This window comes from Varanus komodoensis, unplaced genomic scaffold, assembly GCF_004798865.1.
Source record: "Varanus komodoensis strain SLA01 unplaced genomic scaffold, ASM479886v1 scaffold38, whole genome shotgun sequence".
Classification (NCBI taxonomy): domain Eukaryota; kingdom Metazoa; phylum Chordata; class Lepidosauria; order Squamata; family Varanidae; genus Varanus; species Varanus komodoensis.
In genome coordinates this window covers 7,860,112-7,882,421 of record NW_025335909.1, presented here as the reverse complement: position 1 = coordinate 7,882,421, position 22,310 = coordinate 7,860,112, and the positions used below count along the sequence as shown (strand labels likewise).

At 50.5% G+C, this 22,310-nt stretch overlaps 2 protein-coding genes across 2 annotated transcripts; one reads left to right on the top strand and one right to left on the bottom strand.

Annotated features, from left to right (window-relative positions):
* Positions 1-353: 353 nt before the first annotated feature.
* Positions 354-8,448, top strand: MYL2 (myosin light chain 2). Its single transcript, XM_044440693.1, has 6 exons — positions 354-419; positions 2,210-2,285; positions 2,805-2,909; positions 4,469-4,544; positions 6,128-6,176; positions 8,176-8,448. The coding sequence occupies exons 1-6, from the start codon at positions 384-386 to the stop codon at positions 8,272-8,274; spliced, it is 441 nt and encodes a 146-aa protein (XP_044296628.1). The 5' UTR covers positions 354-383; the 3' UTR covers positions 8,275-8,448.
* Positions 8,449-11,288: 2,840 nt separating this feature from the next.
* On the bottom strand, positions 11,289-20,790 carry CCDC63 (coiled-coil domain containing 63). The gene is made up of 11 exons (XM_044440952.1): positions 20,779-20,790; positions 19,875-20,041; positions 18,649-18,838; positions 17,485-17,604; positions 16,902-17,083; positions 15,901-16,082; positions 15,352-15,569; positions 13,900-13,974; positions 12,998-13,190; positions 12,398-12,595; positions 11,289-11,419 (listed from the first exon to the last, which is right to left on the bottom strand). The coding sequence occupies exons 1-11, from the start codon at positions 20,788-20,790 to the stop codon at positions 11,289-11,291; spliced, it is 1,668 nt and encodes a 555-aa protein (XP_044296887.1).
* Between the last annotated feature and the right edge of the window lie 1,520 nt (positions 20,791-22,310).

Sequence of the window (22,310 nt, the reverse complement as noted above, 5' to 3'; positions counted from 1 at the left end):
CACCAAGGATAATCAAAGAGAGCTTTGTCCATATAAGCTTCCATGTTGGACATTGCTGGTCACAAACCACTCACTGCCCAGACGGCAAACTGGCAGGGCTGAACGAAAAGGGAAGTGGGAAGCTTTGCATTCTCGGGTTCAATCCCAGCATCTTCACTTCAGCAGCTCTAAAGACTGGGGGAGGTTAAAGACTCTTTGCTCAAACCTTTGGGAGAGTCTTATAGACAGAAGTGGGTTGGGTGGATGAATAACTCCACTCAGTAGATGCTTGCTGTGTGTGTTAAGAAGCCATCACGGAAATAAAAATGTCATCTTTGAATCCCCCAAAGGCACCCAAGAAAGCTAAGAAGAGAGCAGAGGGGGCCAACTCTAACGTCTTCTCCATGTTCGAACAGGCACAGATCCAGGAGTTCAAAGAGGTACGTCAACAGGACCTGAAAGGGGGCAGAGCCAGGGGCAAAGAACAGTCCCTACAGTCTTTGCGAATTCTTCCAGAAAGCACTGGAGTGCAGTGGCTTGGAATAGGAAAAGGGGGTGGGTTGGGCACCCCACGTTAACATATCTCACCTATATCATAAACTCCCTATATAACCTTGGGCAAGATGCTGTCCTTTCAGCACCCCCCTCCCCTGCCCCTGGTAACAAAAAACTACATACAATCAGTCTGGGCCAATTCTTTTTTTAAGCCTGTACATGGATGCCAAGCTGTGGGTGACATGACATTCTCAGAAATTAAAGGTTCTAGAAACCAATTAAAAAGAGACTTTACTGGGGCTTCATTGGAAGCCGGGTCTTAGCCCTGGAACCTGTTCACAAAGCCAAAACTTAAATGTTGGAATGTGAGAGCGCTACCAATTTTAGCATGCAACCCAGAGACCAGTTCTGCCACCATGCATGGATGCTCCGCATTGACATATACCTGGGCTCCTTCCAACCTGCATAAATGGTGCAAACGAAGAGGGGAAAAATCAAGCAAATTGATTTTTTCCTCAGCATATTCCTCATTGTTCATTATTTCTGCATGCCCCCCCGCCCCCGACCACAGATTTGCCAGCTTACAGAGAAACCTGGGAATCCCGGAAGGGCATCCAAAGGTCACCACAATCCTGGCCAGTAGGTGTTCTTTCCCTACAGAGCATTAGCCTTATCCACTCGGTTGGGCTTTTTCTTATTCCAGCTTCCAGCTGCAGCCCACTTAAAATCTATTTCCTAGGGGTTGTGGGCTCTCTGGAAAAAAGTTTGGGATGTGGCATAGGGGGCAGTGAAGCAGGAAAGCGGAATCAGTGAAAACCCAAAAGACCCCCCCCCCAACCCTCCGTGTAAGCAGAAGTGGTCTTTTGCTGACTTGGGAACCTTTGACTACAAGCCTTCAATTACAAAATAGTTCAAAAGGATGAACAGCAAAAGACTGCAAAGCCCAAGCAGAAGAACAGTGTCTGTGCATGTGTCCAAAGGAAGAACGTGGATATCTTTAATTAGACTTTTTTTAAAAGCAGAGGCTGGGTGACCACAGGGAAGTTTCCCTGTGGATTGTCTGCATTAGCAGAGATGCACCCTGGGGTCCCTTCCAGCTCTGTGGCAACAGCTTTAGGAGATCTCTGGAAAGCGCGTATTCCACAGCTCTGGAGCCAAGACTGCAAAGCCCCAATCCCCAGATAAACTAACTATGAGGAGCGGGATGGGGGTGGCTGCTGGGGGCAGGGCACTGGCGTGAGGTGGGACCACACGCTGGCAGTGTGGTCAGCAGCCTGAGATCAGAAACAAGGCAGCAGGCCGCCTGGTATAGCCCAAAAGAGCGAGAGAGCGCGCATAGTCCAGAACCAGTCCAGGATCATATATCAGGGGGCGAAGTGGGGAGACAGGAGTGGGCTGGAAGAGGGCAGGAACAGGGAGCGAGACACAGAGATGCAGAATCCAGAGCGCAGGAAGCTGCAGGGACGGAGAGAGCAGCCATGCAGAGGCCTTCTGGGTCACTTTCCAGCCCGCCCTCCCCCCCCCCACTCTGCTGTGTGGTGTGACACGATGGCCTCCCAGCGTTTCTCTGCAGTGCTCGCCAGATCAGTCAGGCCTGGGCGCGAATCGTCTGACATTTCACAAGGTTTCCCATGCATGCGGAATGGAAATGAGGTACTTTTAAAGAAGGATTCTGTGTCTCGCAGGAAGTCACAGCAAACAGGACTCCACCCTATCTGTTTCCCCCTCGTTTTAGGCCTTCACTATTATGGATCAGAACCGCGATGGCTTCATTGACAAAGCAGACTTGCGAGATACATTTGCTGCATTAGGTAAAGCAAAAACTGAATGCGCAAAAGTTTTCTGTGTTTTCATCTCTACGTATGAATTATCACGTGCACATTTCATACAAAAATGTTTCCCCCTTTGCCCTCTTTCTTGCCATTGCAAAAATAGCCACTCTAGTTCACATCTCACCCCAAAAATATTTTATGGTCAGAATTAAAATTCTGGACATAAGCCCAAGAAAGGCAGAGATCTCAAACATTCGTAATGCCAGGATCCAGGCATGTCACCATTAGAAAGTTCAATTGCTAGGCAGAATTTTGGTCAGGCCAACTTGCGATCCACTGAGACTAAAGCATTGCCTGTGGAGTACGAAAGGAGATGCCCAGCCATCTCCACATTTTTACAATTCCAGGCAACAAAAAGAGAGCATTTCTCCAGCCTCCCGAAGTTAGCCGATGGGTTGGCATTGGTCTGGCAGTGGCAGGAGGACTTCAGACAATTGTCTAGACCTTGCAACCTTTCCACAGATCCTTGACAGATTTCTGCTTTTCCTCCTATTCCAGGACGCCTGAATGTAAAGAATGAAGAACTGGATGACATGATCAAAGAGGCTCCTGGACCAATTAATTTCACTGTGTTCTTGACCATGTTTGGAGAGAAACTGAAAGGTGAGAATCAGGTGGAGGTGAGTGCAACTTTGCATGTTCCCAGATGACAAGCTTTTTCTAGAAGGAGAGTACAGATATTGCTCTGGGACAGCTCTGAAAAGGAGCGACTGCCTCAAACATTTCCACTGGGTTGGAACTAGATATAATCATTCCTGGAGTAGGCCCAGCAAAATCAATGGGAGGTAAACATGACTAATGTTAAGTTCTATTGAATTTACTAGATCTATTTTAGGCATGAAAAATCTGAATCCAATTCATAATGTCTTATGCATTCAAGTTTATATCCTGATTATAAAATGCCCAAAGTGGTTAACGAGGACTTCCACAGTAGAAAACGACCAATCCACAGAGTGGCGATTGCATAATAAAACCATATTAAAATCAGATAAGAGCAATACAAAAGAAAAAAAAAATCCACCAATAAAATCCCATATGCAGTTATCGCAATACTGGCTATGTTGGTATATAACAGAATAGCACGATTCTTTATCCTAGGTTACTGTCAATGTGCAACTTGCTGATGCAAGAACAAGCTGCAACAGAGAACTGGACCTCTGCTTCACAGCCCTGAAAGCAGAATCTGAGGATCTTAGCTATCATGTTGGCCCTTAAAGGCTCTGTGGGGACTACAGGACTGTTCCCTTTGCTTTTATTTATGGGTCCTTTCCTTCTGGGTTCTTACTGCATTGGCTTGTATTCTTAAGGGGCAATCCCATAAACATTTAGAAAGAAAAGTAATTCTACAACTCCAACAAGCGCCAGCCTGTCATGCTGACTGGGGGATGCTGGGAGTTGTAGTACTTTTTCTGTGTAAACATGTGTAGCATTCTGCCTATCAAATGCCTGCCTTATTTTGGTAGGCCTTTAACAGCCCTGTAAGGGCAGAGGGGTGGGTTGTAGGCAGCTGTGGTCAAGACACCAGGACCAAGGTTCCAATACTGGGTGGAGGCTTGCCCCAGGTTTAGAGTGCCAGAAGCAAGAGACCCATCTTTGAACAGTCTGGGGTCAGGATCCAGCCAGACAACACGTTCAGGCCAAGAGCAGGCCAAAGGTCAGGTACCGGAAGGACAGGCATGGTCAGGAGCAAGGTGAGATCAGGGAAGATGGGTGTAGGTACCTGGTAAGGCGAGGTCAGGCTGAAAAGAAGGACGGAAGCAGGAACAAACTGGCGTTGAGCAGGAGACAGGTGAGCAGGCACAAGGGCACAGAGCAAGAGCTGGAAGCCAAGCGACACTGGCAGCTGAAGCACAAGGAGGCTCCCAAACAGCTGGCATTCCTGTGGCAAGAGGCTACTAGTAGTGCAGTGAAGCCGTTTACACAGCTCTCCAGGGCTTCCAGCTGCATCACTGCCACTCCCTGCCCACACCTGCAGGGGCGTTCCTGGTTCTGCAAGCACTCACAGGAGCCTTGTAGGGCCATGAAAGAAGGAATGAACTGCTTTCTCTGTGCACAACCAGCTATCCAGGGGGGTTTTTTAGCCTTTGCCGTTTTGCATCGTACCCCAAACTATGGGAAGAGACGAAGTCTTTGACTTTCTGGGTGTTCTTTGTGATTTTCAGGTGCTGATCCGGAAGAGACTATTCTGAATGCGTTCAAAGTGTTTGATCCTGAGGGCAAAGGTCTAAAGGCAAGCTAGTAAGTGTCTTGGGAGACTCCATACATCTCTGCTGAAATAAAACTAGTGGAGCACCTCTCCACCCTGCCAGCTTTTCTCCCTTTCCCATTCTCCTACCTCCAAGAGGTTTGTACATACACAATATCAATCCATCAGTCTGACCATCTATCATAAGTTCATAGGACATTTTCAAACAAGCAATGGCATCGCTGACTTTTAGGACACACCATCCATGTATATAGCAGTGTACAAAATCTGAGAGGATAGGTCTCTGCTCCATAGTGCTTACAAACAACAGCTTCAGGACAGCTGGAGGCAACAGTCAACAAGGGAGGAATATGCAACTACTTCAGCAACCAGTGTGATGGCTTAGCGATGCTAAGTAAACCAAGTAAAATAAGCATATAGCATAGCAAACAAAAGTGCTTATTATTTTAAGGATATTGTTAGTACTGTGAAAACAGGTTCTCACAGTTACGTTTGCCACCAGTCAGAAGCCAGGAGTTCCACTTCCTACTCCTAACCAGCTTTAAGCTAATTCACTTATCAAGTCTCATCCCACTTAACTGGCAGGCCTACCATAAGCTCTTGAAGGGCGGTCTTCTTTCTGGTCAGATTCACCTTCCACCTGGAGCCTTGGGTGCTGCTCCCCAGCCTCTCAGAAGTCTTCAGTCAGGTCCAGCAGCAGCTGCTCAGTCTTCCAATGGCCACCAGCAGCCTTCACACAGTTCTTTCCTCCAAAGGCCGCTCCAGGAGCCTTCGCACCTGCAGTCCTTCTCCAGCCTCTGCCTCGCGTCCCCTCAGCTCCATCTCCCACCCCTGTGGCTGCTGCTTACCTGCTGTCTCCTCAGGCAGCTCTCTGGCCAGACTGCTCTGCCAGGCTCTTGGCAAGTCCTTATATACGCTCTGCTCGGAACCCTCCAGCCAATCGGCTTTGGGGTGGCCAACATTCCATCACCCCCTCTCTGGGCAAGTGTCTGGCCAATGGGCATCTCCAGAACGTTCGGTTATTCCCCAATCGGAGGGCGCCCATTTCAATCCTCCGCTTCCGTATAAATAGAGAGGACCCGGCTTCATTTTCAGCTCCTAGCCGGAGGGTAACTGCCGATTTGCCAACACACCATGGGGCTCCATTCACACACCGGCCTTAAATATAAGCCATTTTTCACATAAATATTGGCTGTTATTTTTCTTTTATTCATTATAGTTTATATCGCCTTTTTTCCTGCAAGAACCCCATGGTAGCTCCCATAATCCCCTCTTCCTCCCCATTTTATCTTCACAACAACCCTGTAAGGTAGGCTAGGCTCAGAGTGTATGATTAAAACCTGGGTCTCCTGTGCCCCAGTCCAGCACTTTAATCATTATACTACACTACACTCTGTGCCGCCTCTCTCATGAGGAAGATTGTTTCTCCATTCCCTACTTGCCCATTGATCATGAAATGGAGGCATCATTGTTTCCACACCCTTAAGCACTGTAATTATTTAATTATAACTTCTGCGACTCTCTTGGCTTTTAGTGTTGAGGGCTGGAAAGCGTCAGGACAAATTCTGTTCATCCATTTTTCTTCACCCCATCTGTCATGTGCTTTCTTTTCCAGCATTAAAGAGATGCTCATGACACAAGGAGAGAGATTTTCGAAAGATGAGGTAAGAGAACTGGCTGGCATTGCACTGGCCCAGAGGAAGGCTCATGGCTCAGCACACTTCTGCATGCAAAAAGGCCCTGGCCCACTCCCCACCATCTCCATCCAAGACTGAAATCCCAAAGAGTTGCATGAACACTGCAGAAGTAGATGAGCCAAGGAGCCATTCCTTCCTCCCCAAGGAACTCTGGGAATTGTAGTTTTGTGAGGGGAATCTAGGAATCTTCAGGAGATACTTCACAGCATCCTCATTAGATCACATCACCCAGAATTCTCTGGACACCCCGTGCTTCCCTTGCATGCTTTCATCCCTGTCCGAGGCCTGCTCCAGGCAGCCATTGATAGCAAGGTGGGGAGCGGCTACCAGAAGCAGGGCCTTTTCGGCAGTGGTCCCTCGCCTGCAGAATGCACTTCCAGTTGAGAACAACCATGCCCTGGCACTAAGTTTCCCAGCATGCTTTTTGTGCTAATGTCTACAGAAACAGATATGCATGGTGGGGTGGGGTGGGAGGGTCAGAGGGTGTGAGTGGGTTGGCCAGACAGCCGACAGCATTCGACCCACAGATCCCCTGATGCCACCAGCTGCCTGTGCCTTCTCCATGCAGGTGGGTGGAAGGAGCACCGTGCCTCTCGGAAAAGGGCTGGGAGGCACCTTGGAGCAGCAGCCGTGGTTCTCAGCACCACTTGGGCTCCCTTTGCCAGCATCCCTGCTCTCCAGTCAGAAGTAGCAGCGGGACTTCCTCCAGGGAAGGATCTAGCCCATGGCACAACCCCGATGGGCCAGTTGAGGCCTGCTGGTGGGAGAAAAGTATCCCCACCGTTTTTGGTTGTCTTAGACCAGTCCTTTCCCTCTGTATGCATTACTGAGCTTGTTTTGATGAGTTATTCAGCTGCTCTGAGTACACTTGGGAGGTGGAGGCAGAATATACGTTTCTTAAATTATCAATTAAGTGTATGCCGCTTTTTGAGAGATTCCCCAAATAATACCGCTCTAAAACTGGTATCATTATCTAGTCTAGTTTTGCCACCTTTATGCGGCAACTGGACCGATGACTTTTGCAGCTGCATGAGGCAGAAATTCAGCGGGTGTGCTTTCTCATCACTAAACTACCATTCTAGGGGAACCTGTTGCTGTCGGACACTCGAATCCCATCAAAACCCATAACAGACACAGCTCCAGACAGCCCAAAGTCCTGCCCCACTTCCAAACCCCAAAAGATCCATGTTGTTTGTTTTTATATGGATAGATTGCCATTATTATTAAAATCCTAGACCATTAACTTGAAAAGGCAATTAAAAATCCAGTAATGACTAGGATTTTCAAGCACTTAAACATGGATTTAGCGGATCAATTACATGGAAATAAATTTGCTTATCTTTTAAGCTATTGAAGAAAATGGAAAAGAATTTTTGCAATTAAATAAACAAACCCCTTCATTTGTAAAGAGGAGGGAAAACATTTTTAGATTTTCTCCCTTATTCTCTATTACAACCCAAGGCCAAGATCATCATCATCTCCTCTTAGTTTTCAGGCTCACCAATTAATACTGTCCATGAATCAATCAACTAAAGCTTGAGTTAATTGTCTGTGATTTTTATCCGCTTACCTGAGAGTGAGTCCCATTGTCTTTAGAGTGTAGCCCTGTGAACATTTACTTAGGAGTAGTTTCCAATAACTCAGTGGAACTTACTTCTGAGCGGGCACACATAGGTTGTGTTTTGCATGCATCGGTTGTACGGAGCAGCATCTCATTTATATTCCCACCCACCCAAATTTGTTTCTCTACCTGTAAGTTACACAGAAGTCTTCACGCCTCTCAGAAAGAGGGTTGTAGCCTATGAATGCCTTTGTCGTCATAAAACTGCCACAAGTATCTGTGCTGTTTTTGCTGCAATGGACTAACACAGCTGCCCTGCAGGGAAATTATGTCTCCAGCAGCAGCAGTAAATATTGCAAGGTCGTAAAACTCAGGTAATTTCCCCCTGCCTCTTTCTTCTTACAGGTAGACCAAATGTTCGCAGCTTTCCCCCCAGATGTGACTGGCAACCTGGACTATAAGAACCTCGTCCACATCATCACACATGGAGAAGAAAAAGATTAACTGCTGGGAATAGGATTTGCATGGCAACAGGAATGACAACGGAAGGGCACCTTTCTAGGCAGCCATTTCTGGTCATTCCTGTCCATGCTAATGGGGGTGTGTGTGTGTTGTCATTCTCCTGGTGTCCTGACCCCTCGTCTATCCTCTTTGTAGAAAAAAAAAAACATCTGAAGAGAAGCATATTTCTAAAATTGTGGATGTATTGAATTATTCTGAAATTCCAAGAGTCCCTTTCTGAAAGATTATTGACTACGCAAAGTGTTTGTGTAGGGAGAGGGGAGGGGACGGGAGGGGACGGGAGGGGAGGGAACTGACCTCAGAGTGGACTGCCCCATATCCAAATCCTACCACCACTTCTGTGTGGCTTGGATTCTTTTCCAACCTGCGATGCTGGGGAGCTGTCCAACACGGTCAGGAGCTCTGCAGCTACAAGAACAGGGAGCTCCGCAAAATTCAGGGCTGTATTCACAATGACTAAGCCGCAAGAGAGGAGTGTTTCAGGCAGGGCCGTCTGAACGCACGGGCCTGATGGGCACTTGCCCGTGGGCCTCATCCTAATCTGTATATGTTAACCCTTGGAAAATGGGAAAACTTCCAAAATTAACAGTAGTTGTAGTTGTCGTGGGGGCCCCAGTACACTGCTTTGCCCGGGGCCCATAATGCTGTTAAGACAGTCCTGGTTTCAGTGCCCAATTTCTCCCGCTTCCTACAGAAGCAACAGAGTTCTGATCTAAGCCACTGTTCTTCTTCTGGCGTCTTCCCCCGAGGGGGGCTCAGGAAAGGGAGGCCTGGCAGCGCCGAAATCCTAGTCTGGAGCCCAGCTTGACATCGCCGCGAACGCTGCCCTTGAAGTCCTGAAGCGATCACAACTGGCTTAAAATGGCTAATGGTGCTGCATACAGCTTGGCTGCCGGTTGCTCGGGACGTGCTCCAAGAAAGGCAGATCAGCAGATGGCGTCCTTCCAAGCCGGTGCGAGCGATGCGCGGAGCGAATTGGCGGAGCGTGCTGCCCCCTCGTGGCGCTCTCCCCGCAGTCCAGTCAGGAGTGCGGGGCTAAAGGAGAAACGAGACACCGGCCCCGAGACGCCCTGCAGAAGGGCCTCCATCGTGTTGTAAAAGCGGGTGGGAAATGGAAGCAGTTGGTATCTTCAGGTTCAAAGTCTCCGGAATGTTTCCGGGTATGTTCTACCAGAGGAACCAAAATAACAGGCATACGTGGATTCACTTTCCACTCTGTCCTTGCGCTTTAAGGAAGAGAAGCCTAAGAGAGGGAAACTGACCCGAGGTCATGGCTGAGCTGAGACGGGGGGGTCCAAGAAACAGCGAGGACCTGTGGTTAGCCTGGCCCTGCCTTGCTCCCCGATAATCCATTACTGAGCACTGCTGCGAAAGGCTGAGCCTGGAAGCCTGGCACAGATCGCGGCGGAGTGGGAGGCTGTGGCTCAGCCCTGGACCTCTGCTCTTTTGATACCGTTTGCAAGGTTACAGACACAAAACAAGTTCGTCCCCCTTCCTGGGTCATCATGTGCTTCGTGCGGGGGGGGGGGGGAATTAGCCTGGTTTCTGGCCCTGCTCTCTTTCCCTATGGCAGGGTCACAGGGCCCCCTTCAGCCAAAGGGCCATATTCTATTTCGGAGGAGCTGTGGGGGAGAACAGCCAAAGGGACAGGGCAAAAACACAGCGTATCTTAAATTTCTTACTGCCTGGAGTTAAGAATTAGGGGAGGCGTTTCAACTTTTATGATGCAGGCAAAACCCACACAAAAGCCAGGAAATACCCAAGGATCAGCCTTTCATGGAACCCCAGTAGAGAAGATGTGGCCTGTGAATTTCAGGTTCTGCACCCCTGGATTAGGCTTGTGTGAATGCAGGTTTTTGATATGTGCCGCCAAGTTGTCCCTGACTGAATGAAAGCCCCCCGTAGCGTCCTGACAGCCGCCCCCAGCTCTTTTCAGTTCAAGGCTGGGGCTTCCCTTATGGAGTCAATACATCCCATGTTCTGTCTTTCTTTTCCTCTTCTGCCTTTGACTTTCCCTAGCATGACTGCCTTCTCCAGGGCCTTGTGCCTCCTCGTGAAGTATGGCAGCCTCAGTCTGGTCTTTTTTGCTTCTAGGGGAAGCTCTGGCATGACTGGCTTTCGGACCCCCCGTTTGTAGGCCGACTTCTATCTTTCTAGCAAACAAGCAAGATCAAGAAGATGAGGAATGGCTGGGGATGGAGCACCATTGGGGTGGGGGGGGTTAAGATTGATGGAGGTCAGGCAGAGGCAGTGTTTGTGGATTTCATCACTGAGAATTCTGCCATCTTTCCCCCTTAAGTCAAGCCTGCTAGGACCATCTGCCTGCAAGGGGCATGTCCCCCTCCAGACTATCTGCAAACGTCTTTGCTTTAGGATCCTCCCGGTTTTGCTCGCAGCCTTGTGGAGGAGGAGGAAATACCAGGCTGGCCCTTTCATCTCCGTGGGCTAATGGGGCCTACCAACCTCAGGAAATTTCCTGCCTGTGCCAGAGCCAGACCATAAAAATAACATAAAATAAAAATCAATATCTATTTCAGGCACTTCTAGGTCAAGGTGGACCTCCACAGTTACGCATTGCTTGAGGGCACAAAATGACACCTTTCAAAATTCAAATATTCCGCAGCATCTTTGCCAGGGAAGGACGTGTGTTCTGGGATGCATTAAAAATGCATCAAAGAAAAAAAATCCCCGCAAACAGCTAAACAGATGCGGCAACCTCCACTGACGGAGAAACTGGCATGGTGCTGAAAAACGGCCAGGGACGCTCCAGTGCTCAAGGGACTGCAGGAATGCAAGAAACCAGATCCTTTATTATGGGTTTTTACGTTATGCAAGCCAAGGCTATTTGGGTACTCTGTCCCATTCTGTACAAAATGTGTGCATGTGTGTGTGTGTATATATATATCTCTCTCATATACATGTCTGTTTAAAATTGTGCGAACAAAGTGCATTTGAAAAGTCAGCGACTCCCACCTGGAGCCTTTTCCCATCAGCTTCTATGCCAAAGAGAGTCTCTTCCTGTCCTTGCTGCTCTCCAGCCTCTCTGCCGAGCTCCTTCTGGATTTTTCTCTCTCCTGGCTCTCCACAATCATGGCACGCAGGCTTTTGTGGTCGAGTGGGCCCTCCTCTGTTGGGGGGAAGAGAGAGGGAGAGAGAGAGAGATGCAGTGAGGCTTGGTTTGGAAAAAAAAAAGGAACTTGCTGCTTTCCACGGGTCAGATCTCCTTAATTTGCATATGGCATTTATGGTCTACTCTCTCCCAGCTGAGTTGACTGAATCAAGCCTTGGAACTCCACCAATGTCAAATCTGGCGACTAGGACTAGCAACCAGCCTGTGACAAAGGGGTGTAAGGGAGGTGGGGCAGAGGTGTATGATACTATGCATAGTGTGTAAAAAGTAGGCAGGGATTTCCCCCCTCCCTCAAAGTATTAGAACCCAAAAGGGCCATCCCACGAAGGGATTCAGGACGGATCAAAGTGGACAGCCCTCCGAATGGGGTGGTGCAAATCGGTGTCCTGCACGGAGCAGGGGCTTGGAACGCATGGCCTTCATGGCTCCTTCCAACTCTACTATTCTAGGATTCTCTGACGCGCTGCCTCAGAGAGTACATGGTTAAACTAAGAAATCCCCTTTCGCAAGATGTAGTGCTGGCCACCCATATGGATGGCTTTACGGAGGACAAGTTCGTGGGGGAGGAGGCGGCTATCAAAGGCTACTCGTCCTGATGACGACTGGCTCGCTCCAGCCTCCACGTACCCCAGCTGTGAGAGGACTTAACAAAAAGACCACTATTGCACTCATGTGCTGCTTGTGGCGGCCATTTGGGGTGTCCGGCTGGCCACAGGGAGATGAGAACGCTGGACTCGATCCGACCCGGCACAGCTCCTGTTGTGTTCTTGCGACACAGCTTGTGTACCTCTTGGCAGGGAGGCCGCTGGCCCCACACCGGCCAAGCATGGCTCCTTTCCCCAGGTGGCTTTCCCTCTAGAAAACGTCTAGTTCAGACTCGAGCAGCGAAGAAATCGGTTCCTGCTAGTGCCGGAGCGCCCTTGACTGCCACCCTCCCTCCCTCCTGCCTTTGCTTTGGCCCCCGCAGCCACTCACGAGGCTCCAAAGTGTCTGCGAAGGGGTCCGCGCTGAGGGAGGGAGGGGCGATTTTCATGGTGTCCAGCTTTTTCAGCGCGGCAGAGCCACCCAGAAACGGATTCAGCATGGGGACGGTGTCCAGCTCCCCTTCCACCTCCTTGTAGCGCAGGAAGGACTCGATCAGCAGCAGGTCATTGCTCTTCTTCTCCACGATGCCTGGCGGAAGCGGGAGGGCAGATTTGGAACAGGCGGCTCTCCCCTCCACCACACCCTGGACTGATGCCGGAGCAGTGGCACCCAACTGGGAGAGCGGAACGGAAGCCCGGGAGGGCTCCACCGGGTGACAGAGCGCAGCAGGGATACGATCGATTTGTCCTTCCCTGCAGCCCACAGGGGCCGAAGGAGGCCTGGAGGAGCAATATGGGCTTTTGTTTCCCTTAGAGGAGCAGCGCCGTCTGAACTTTGCCCCCAGGATGGGGTTGTGGTTGTCGCGTGCCATTAGGTTGTTGCCCACTTATGGTGGCCCTGCGAATGAACCCCACCAAAGGGCCCGGTCCTGATTCCACAATGCCACTGCGGACAAAGACCTCTGGCCCCATGCATGATCGGCTGACTCACTGAAATACTGCATCAGGTTCTGATCGGTGATCTCGCCCGTCTCGCCCAGGTGTTCCCTGATCTTGGATGCATCGCAGCCTGTCTGCTTGAACAGGAAGTCCACCGCCGATTTCAGCTGATCCAGGATCTTGCTGCTCTCTTTCAACTTGTATTCATACTGGTTGGCGTCTTCGGTGGTTTTCTGCAGTTTCTCCTGTGAGCCAAGCAGAGGGCCTCAGCACTTGCGTGGAGTGCACAGACTCGATGTCCTGATCCTGGTGCCCTCTGGAAATTTGGGGCTTCAACCTCCACCAACTGCAACTAACACAAGCAAAGGACGGGAATGCTGGGAGCCATAGACTAAAACATCTGGAGAGAAGCACCGGACAGGGAAGGCCTTCAAGTCTCACCTGGGACTTCTGTCCCACCTTTTCTTCCAAGGAGCCCAAGGTGGCATGCAAGAGCCTTCACCGCTCCATGTTATCCTCACAGCCACCCTGGGAGGTGGCCTAGGCCGAGAGCCAGTGACCGGCCCCAAGGTGCTCAGGGAGCTTCAGGGCTGAGGGAGGGCTGGCATCCAGCTCTCCTCAGTCTCAGTCCAACATGCTAACCCCTGTGCCACACTAGCTCACATGGCCACTGGGGTTCCCACGATGGGAACTGTAAGCCAAAAGATCTGAAGGGGCACAAGGCACTCCCCTGGACTAGATCCCGATCACGTATCGCTTTCTCGTACTGGTTCAAACCCTTGTCCAGCTAAGCCCAGAAAGGTTTGCTCTGGCCGGCGGATGACAAACAGATTAAAATGAATAACATTAAGAAACAAGACCATCAAACACAGCAAAATTAAAATACATTATAAGTACGACCATAGAAATAGTTGCGAGGCACACGGCCCCACTTGAAGTGCACACGCCACGTACCTCCAGTTCCCTCAGCCGGTCGTGGACGACGTCCTCCGCCTCCCGCTGCTGCAGCTGCAGCTGGCTGATCTCGTTCTGCAGAGGCACAAGGAGCACACAGGGCTGAACGGCCGGGCCGGGCGTGAGGGAGGGTCCTGCTCCTCCACCAGCCTCAGCTCTGGCCTCCAGGCCGCCGGCAACCTCGCGCAGCGCACCCGCTCAGCACGCTGCGGTGGCACAAAAGGTCAGTGGCGCTCTCAGCTGCCTAAACGGCACGGCTGCCACTTGTCCGGTTAATCGGTTTGGCTAATGTCACCCCAGAGTCCCTTGACAGAGAGGCCTTTTTAATATTAATTACTTTTAATACAAGGGAAACTGCGGGTGGCAAGCACCGTCTTGGAAGAGAAGAGTGGGGCTTGTACGGCCTGGTGTTGTCTGGAAAAGCTTCCCCAGCCTCCAGAGATGGTGGACTACACCCTCATCACCGCAAAACGCGGTGCCCGACCATGAGCGCTGCCACCTGACGTGCCTGGAGGGCACCAGGTCAAGGCAGGCAGTTCTGAGCACAAGCTCAGAATGTTTTTTCTGGTGAAGTATTCTGTTATTCTGATATAAATCAGTGTAGATTTATACCCAGTCTGGCTGACATCCATTTGGTTGGTCAGCTCAGACATCATCCAGCTCAGACATCACCACCACCTCATTTCCAGATGGCCACAACTGGTTGGGGGTGAAACTTGCTGGTGCCATCGGAGGTCCCTCCAAGCAGCTCCCAGGCAGTGGCTTCCGTTTTTCCTCCCCAAAAGCCACCTCCATGGTTCATAATGCTAGGATTTTGCAAAGCACATGCAGGAATGCGTCTGCCTGAGGGTGGTGGCAGGATATCCGGAGCTTGGCCATGTTCTCAGGGGCCTCCTCTGATGGGTGCCCTCATCCTGGTTCCTGTTTTGGAAGAGTGCTGGACTGCAGTTTTTTGATGGGCTTGCTCAGAGCCCATCAACGTAAGCGTGAAAATGGGATTCTTTGCTTAGCTTGGAGTCCTGCACTGAGCAGGGGGCTGGGCCTCATGGCCCCTTCCAACTCCACTATTCTATGATTCTCTAATGACTTCACATTTGCTCCCACCAAACTGCACTGGGCAGTTTGACACCCATTCTCCCAGCTTGGGGAGATCCTTCTGAAGCCCCACACGACCCCTTTCGTGTTACATCCAGTTTGCATCTGGTTTGCGTGCGAGGTGCTTTATATTCACCCCATGCCTCCCAAAACAAACAGCAGGGGAACTGGCAGTTCCCAGATTAGCCAAGCTGCAATCTCTCTGTCAGCTGCACGGTGGCAGCAACAGGACGGGCGGCTGTTGTTGGCACTTGGTTCCACACACAACCGGCTTGCACAAGGGTGCATTCTGCAGAGGGTGCCGGCTGTGATGCAGCCTAGTGCCTGTGGAAGGGAAGGAACGCAGAAGGAAGGGACCTGAATGTCTTCGATCCTTTTCTGCAGCCTCTCCATGTCATTGTTCAGCTCGGTGACGTAGCTGAAGTGGGCAAAGTTCTTCTCTTCCTTCTCAATAAAGTCTTCCACCAGCTGATCGATGTCGCCATTCTCGGTCAGCTTCAGCAGACGCATGTATGCCACCTCGTAGCTTTCAAAGCTTTCCCCTTTGGTCTTGGCACGCTTCCTCGCTTTGACGGCTGTGGGAGATTTAACGGGAGGGAAGCAATGAGCTCGACCACAGGATGTGGACCTAGCCAAGGATCATTTCCAAAAAAAGGTAATGAACCAGCAAAGGAACTGCATTTTTCCCCAAATGACGGTGGTGATGTTGACGTAATGTTGCCTTCCCCAGCCTGGTTTGGCACATCGACCCCAGTAAACCGGGCCAGTGTTAAGGAAACTAGGAGCCATCGTCCAAAATAGCAGGAGGGCGATATAAAGGAGCTTTTCCCAAAACGGGGTCCTCCAGTTACGCTGGACTTCAACCCCCATGATCCCCACTGGGGCAAATACCTTACATCACAATACCTTCCTCCCTTTTGGCCTCCTCCTCGAATTCTGAGCGGTCCACCAGCTTGATCAACATGAAGGCTTTGAGCTTGGTCTCATGGTTGTAGATCCGTTCCAGCTCCCGGAACTCGATGTTGAACTGCGCAATGTCCTTGCAGCGCCGCTCCTTCATGGCAGAGATTCTAGCAAGCGCTTCAACCCTAGAAGGGGCACCAAAATGATTGCGGAGGGGGGGGGGAATAAGACGAGGTGGTAAGAACAACAGGAGGGGCAGGCTGGATCAGGCCAAGGGCCTAGCCACTCCAGCATTCTGCTTGTACAGCGGCGGCCAGCTGCTCACGGAACAGCCACAGACAGGACACGAATAAAACATGCCCTCTTGGGAGCGACTGGTGTGAAGGGCAAACACTTCTGGGTCCTGGAGGCAGTTTCCGGCTATCATGATGAAGGCTCCACCTGGCAGACTCGGCCACCTCCTTTCACTCCGTGTGCAGTTTGACTGGGAGGCATTATGCTCCTATGCTTGATGCACAACCTTCCCCTGCATGGATGCCCTCCTGTTCAAAGGGGCTGGCAGGGAAAAGGCCCCACTGAATCCTGCTGCGTGTCCGCAAGACCTCGCCTGGGCACGCAGCAGCTGAGAGGCAGCCCTGGGATCGTTCCACCTCAAACTGCTGCTGGGGGGCGTCATTTTAGAACATTCCTCTCTCCTGTGAAGACAACTGCAAACAGGCATAGCTGGGAGAAATGTCACCCTCCCCACACACACACACACGCCTGCAGCTGGAAGTGGTACAGACCATTCTGCCACTCAAGGCCTCTCCTAATAATAATAATAATAAAATAATAATAATCCCAGGTCCATTCCATTGCAAGCTCCGGGGAGAAACCCTGTTCAAACAGGCGGCCTTTCTGGGAGCGCCCTGCCCTGTGTCTCCTCGAGTGTCAGCCCAAGCACGTTGTGACCAGGAGAACGGACACAGGCCGGCAGCCTGCACACCCCTTGCCTGGCCTCTCACCGTTGCTCGTAGGCTTGTGTGGACTGCTCGATGGACAGGTCCATGGTCTTCTTCTGCTGCTCCAGCTTCTTGTGGAGCCGTGTGTAGATGTTATCAAAGACCGACTTCTGGCACTGCAGATTCTCTATCTCTTCTCGGAGCTTGGCATTGGTGGTCAAGATGGTGTCGAAATAAACTGTCACCTAGAGAGAGCCCAAGAGCGAATCAGGACGGGGTGGGAAATCCTTTTCCCATGGAGGGTTTTTTGACCAAAGAGGAAAACCCGAGCGAGGGACTCGGCCAACAGGAGGCAGAGCCAGAGCTGGGGATGGCAAGGCGGAAGAGGGCAGAGATCGCCGTGTGGGTGGACCTCGCAGCTCTTGGTGTGCCACACCGCCCTTCTTCAGCTCTGGCACACACACGGGAAGAAGAGGCCACGGGTTTCACGGTGCAGATCTGTCTGCTGCCTTCACAGGCTTTGGTCCCCGTCGTGTGCTCTTGCTGTGCCTGACCTCCTCATCCAGGAGAAGAAAGGTGTTCACTGTCACCAAAGGTGGAAAGCACGGGGCTGCGGAGGTGCGTGTATGGCACCCAGCCCGCTTACGTGATTGAGTCGGTTATCTAGCAGCTGGATCTGCCTCTGCAGCCACTTCCCATCGTACTCCTGACGCAGCTCGATCACGAGCACCTTCTGCTTTTTAATCTTGTTGTCCATTTCCATTATCTAAAAGAAGGAGAAAGAACTCTCTCAAGATCTCAGAGGTGGGGATGTGCAAACAGGCAGTTCTAGGGAGAGCGTGGCTCCACCAGATTTCGCGGATGGAGTACCATCCCGTCCTGCAGCTGAGGGGAAGGCGCCCTGACGGTCTCCATCTGTTGTGGACCACGGCACTGTAAGCCCGAGGCAGCTCGGCCAAAGGCAGGACTGTTGAGCCCGGCCTGCCGCTCTCGCCAGTCCAGCCTGAGCCTCCTCTTGCGGTTCCTGCAGGGAGCAAGAACAGGCTCTGCATCCCACCCACCCCCCACCCCCGGGAGCACAATATGAGACAACAGGGAGGGCTGCTCCACCGTCATCTCAGAACGAGAACAGCAGCCAGGGAGCAACTGATCCTCCGCTTTCTCTGTGCTAGGAGGGGGCACCGTTTCATGGCCCTTCCGGCATCAGGAAAAACGGGGAAAGAGAACAGGGAAGAAGGGGGGATGTCAGGGGCTGAGGCCACACTCCTGAAGTGACCTCAGGGCAGTGCCGAGTCCAATCCCAGCTATGCACCCCTGGATTATGGGAAATGCTGCCAAAGGCATCCAGAGGGGACTTGACAATAGGAGCCTACCATTCAGCAGAGGGGAGAGGGAGGCAATCTAAATGGGGGGGGGGGTTCTCTTTATATATGGTACATATAGTCAGGCCAAGCCTCACATGCTCAGAGTTGGCTGACCTCTTTCCTGGGTTCTGGGCAGGGCGCTTTCCTTCTCCTACCTGGAGATAGCGGGGATCAAACGGGGTCCCTCTACATGCAAAGCTGGGGAGTGACTAGTAAATTACCACCCTTCAATTGCTTTTTCACCCCAAGGGAGAGGTGTCATGTTTGCCTAAGGATCAAACAACCAGCAGTCCAATTAAGCAAATACAAAATTGGCTTTTGTTTCTGTTCACAGCAAGAGCACATTGGGCAACCGAAAGCCTCAGCCCCCACGTTCAGGTTGCAGGGGAAAATTGTGCCAATCAGTGCCCTTGTGGTGTGACTTCCACCTCCTCCGCAGCGCCTACCTTGTTGTCAAGTTCAGCAATCAAGGCTTTGGTGGCTCGGATGAGATTGTCATATTCGTCTTTGGTCTGCAAAAGAAACTTAAGCTCCATGCAGTTCCGGTCATCCATAAAAATATTCCGGGGCGACTTGGTGAGACTCAGGAGTAAATTAATCTCATCATTTTCTTCCTTCAAGGCTTTGATTTGTTTTCTGTGGCAGAAGAACATCGTAGGGTAAAGAGTGCTGCTTATTTCAAACAGCAAAAAGATCTACCAAACAGCCCACTATTCAGCCTTCTAAAAGAATTAGCAGGCATGTACAGGCGGAAAAGAACTGGGTAGGTGCACGATGCATGCTGAGCGTCACGCAGAACCTGCAACCCAGATCAGGCTGTTGCCATTTGTCTGAACCCAGCCATCCAGGGTTACGTGAAGGCTGAACACAGCTCACAGAATTCTACCACAAGCCAAGGATTGTGCAACCTTTGCATAATCCTCCAAGTCCAAGTTTATACAACTCAGTGCAACCCACCACGGGTTGCATATTGAAAATGCTGCCCAGCCTGCATTGCAGGTCTCAGTGGGCTAAATACTCCCTGGTCACTCGGGCTTGTTGTATGAAACAGGATGTTCCCTTCCACTCCCCTCAGCACCCGCTCTTCTCTCTGAGTTTATCTGCAATTTCTACAGTAGCTGGGGGAAGAGGAATTTTCCCAGCGACAATATACTGTTCCTGTGGTAATGCAAAGTATTTTGGGATGGCTTGCTCTTGAATAGGCAGGTGTGACCCATGAGCAGTCTGAAAGACCTGCTCCTAGCAGATGAAAATCGCTCCGTGTGGGTTGCCAGAGCTGCCTGCATCTTTTGACTCTCCTAAGGGGGCATATCGTGATGAATGCCTGGACTTCGGACTTTACTACGACACCACTGGTGAAATGGGCTGGTGTCATTCCCTGCCACGAGATGTGGAGGTGGCTCTACAAGGGGATTGAGCCAATTTGTGGAAGATGTCAGTCGTGGCTCCAAGGCACAAGAGCTGAGCCTTCACGTACTGGAGCAGGTTACCTGGAATATTAGAGGCCAGGGCCAAGCCAGCACAGGTGGCTATTCTTCGTGCACTGCTTTTCAGTGAGGATCAAAAATGCCAGCAGCTTGGAGGCTGGGGGATTGCAGGGAGCAGCGCTGATGTGATCCGGCAAGGCTCTCCCCTCAGTTGACAGCGCCTTTTACAACCAGGCCTCACTTACTCCTGATGGAACAAGTGCTGCTGAGTCTTGACCCCAAAGGATTTGCGATTCTCCACCATGATCCGGAACTGCTGCTGCAGTTTCCTTAACTCGGTTTCCGCCATCACCTCTTTTTCCTTCTCAGTAAAATCAGAACTCTCACTCCTGCAGTGGGACCCTCTTCGGCGCTACAAGTCATGGTTGTGGGAGGAGAAAAACGGGAAAGAAAGAGGGAGGGAGGGGATTCCCATCAGAAATTTAAGCTTCAACTCTTCAGCACCACTTTGCTTCTTTGTGGGACATGATAAACTGGGAGATAAGCAGACAGCCTTCAGAACAGTATTCTGAGATTCTGGAGCTGTAACACCCTGCAGCTACTCCAGTCTTCTAAAAGTTGGAACCTGAGGCAGGGTGACCTGAAATTTCACTGGCTGATCTGGAACGTTGGGCAGGTGCATATGAAAAAATGTACTTGCTAAGACAACCAGGACCCCAAATAGCTTTTCTGGATTAAGAAAAAAACAGAGCCTTGAAATGGGCCCAGGAACTGCTAGCCAATGTTATTTCAATACAGAGTAACAGGATAACTGTGTGACAGAATAAATCGTGTAACATGTTTGCATGATAAAAGTTTTATATTATGCTTTGTCATGCTGTGGGATAGGGTTTAACCTTTGACCACTAGGCACTAAAAATGTACAGAATAGTGATACTGATGAGCATGAGGATGATGGCAAGTTGTGATTGGTCTGTAACCAGGCTGCAGGATTTTGGACAGTTGATTTTTTATCTATCTATCTATCTATCTATCTATCTATCTATATCCTGCCTTAAAAGTTGATATTTTTGAACTGTCTTGAAGGGCAGTCCTCTGCAGTAGTCTAACCTCAAAGTTACCAAGGTATGAATGATGAGCCATTTTTACCAGTGCCTTCATGTTGTCCTCCTGTGCGGGCAGATGCTTCCGTTAAGTGAATGAGGCTAATCCTTCCCAAAGCGGAACGAAGTCCTGAAAAGAACAGCAAATGAAAATGGTCTGAGTCAGCAAACCCTTTCCCTCCATTCACAAACAAGACCCCCCACCAGCCTTTCCTCCCCTGCCCACCAAAGTTCCTCCTCACCCCCATCTCTTTCTGCTGCAGGGCAGAAGCTCCCCAGATGGCTGCCCAGCATATTACAAAGGAGAAAATTTGCATAATGTCATCCCAGACCATGTTCCCCTGTTCTGGTTTATAATTAGGGGGTAGAACAGATGGCTAAACTTCAGCCCACCCATTCAAGACCTAGGTTTCCATAGAAATCGCAAGGGTGCTGTGCACCTCCTCTCCTTGGAATTTCTATGGAAACCCATGTGCCAAAGGGGCTGGATGGAGCGTTTGAGGAGGTCCAGCCAAGAAGGAGCTACCAGGACACTGACAAACATTTAGCTGCAGGATGGCAAAGGGAGAAATAGTGTGTCCGCCACTCCATCGCCCCAAAACACGGACGTCATGGGTCATGTAGTTCACTTGCTGCTGACCAGGCAATCCGCATGCACTTTTTAGATAGAGCACATTGTGGATCACAATAACACAGGCTAGGAACTTACCTTTCTAAAAGTCAAGCAAGCATTTTAAGGAAGGCAACTCTTGTACCGATGCCACAGCAGACACCTAGCCTATATGCCATGGAACCCCCAGCGGAAGTGGAAGGTGTCGGGCTACTGACTTTCAGAAAAGGTTGTGTGGCATGGCTAGTCCTCACTAAGGATCCCTAGTAACCTTTCAAGGAAATACGCATGTGGCTTTCTAGAACACCAAACTGAAAATGACCAATTCAGTCCAAACCCCTGTGGTCTAAGCAGTGTATTATAAACTGTCAGCAAATGAAATATTTTGAAAATACATTTGGTGAGGGGAGCACTCATTCCTCTTTCAGATCGGGGCACCAGGACATGTTGGTGCACGTACAGATCACATGTTGCCTTGTCAGATTTTGCAACCGGTTGGACCACTAATGGGAAGTGGACAGATGGAAAGAGAAATGGATAAGAGACGTACTAAGAAACGTTAAAAGCTGTCCTACCCACTAGTCCTTGCTGCCCTTACAGCCGGAACTCCCTCCTAGATCATCTGTTGAATGCCACCTGTCCCACTTCCTTCCAACACCGCCTCAAATCCTTGGTCAACCATTCCAGCTCCAACCCCCGTCTTCTTGGGGCAGCAGCTCATCTTTTCAGTTCATGCTGTAGGGCAGCCTTTCCTAACCCACACCCTCCAGATACTGTATATTGGACTACCTTAGCCAGTGGCTGGGTGATAGGAGTTGTAGTCAACGCATTTGCAGGATGCTGGGCATGGCTGACACAGAATGTACACCGATGGTGCTAAAGAATGTATTATTCTGCAGTATATAAGCATCACTAATGACATTAAGTGGTATCTATATGTATTACTCACTCAATTAAAGTAAAAAATA

Bases quoted from the DNA above. Each gene is read 5' to 3' on its own strand.
- MYL2 (XM_044440693.1), top strand. From the start codon at position 384: ATGTTCGAACAGGCACAGATCCAGGAGTTCAAAGAG. The intron at 420-2,209 runs GTACGTCAACAG...CCCTCGTTTTAG, and splicing joins AGATCCAGGAGTTCAAAGAG to GCCTTCACTATTATGGATCA. The intron at 4,545-6,127 runs GTAAGTGTCTTG...TTTCTTTTCCAG, and splicing joins AAAGGTCTAAAGGCAAGCTA to CATTAAAGAGATGCTCATGA.
- CCDC63 (XM_044440952.1), bottom strand. The intron at 16,083-16,901 runs GTGAGAGGCCAG...TGCCCCTTCTAG, and splicing joins ACACAAGCCTACGAGCAACG to GGTTGAAGCGCTTGCTAGAA. The intron at 15,570-15,900 runs GTATTGTGATGT...AATCTCCCACAG, and splicing joins GGAGGCCAAAAGGGAGGAAG to CCGTCAAAGCGAGGAAGCGT.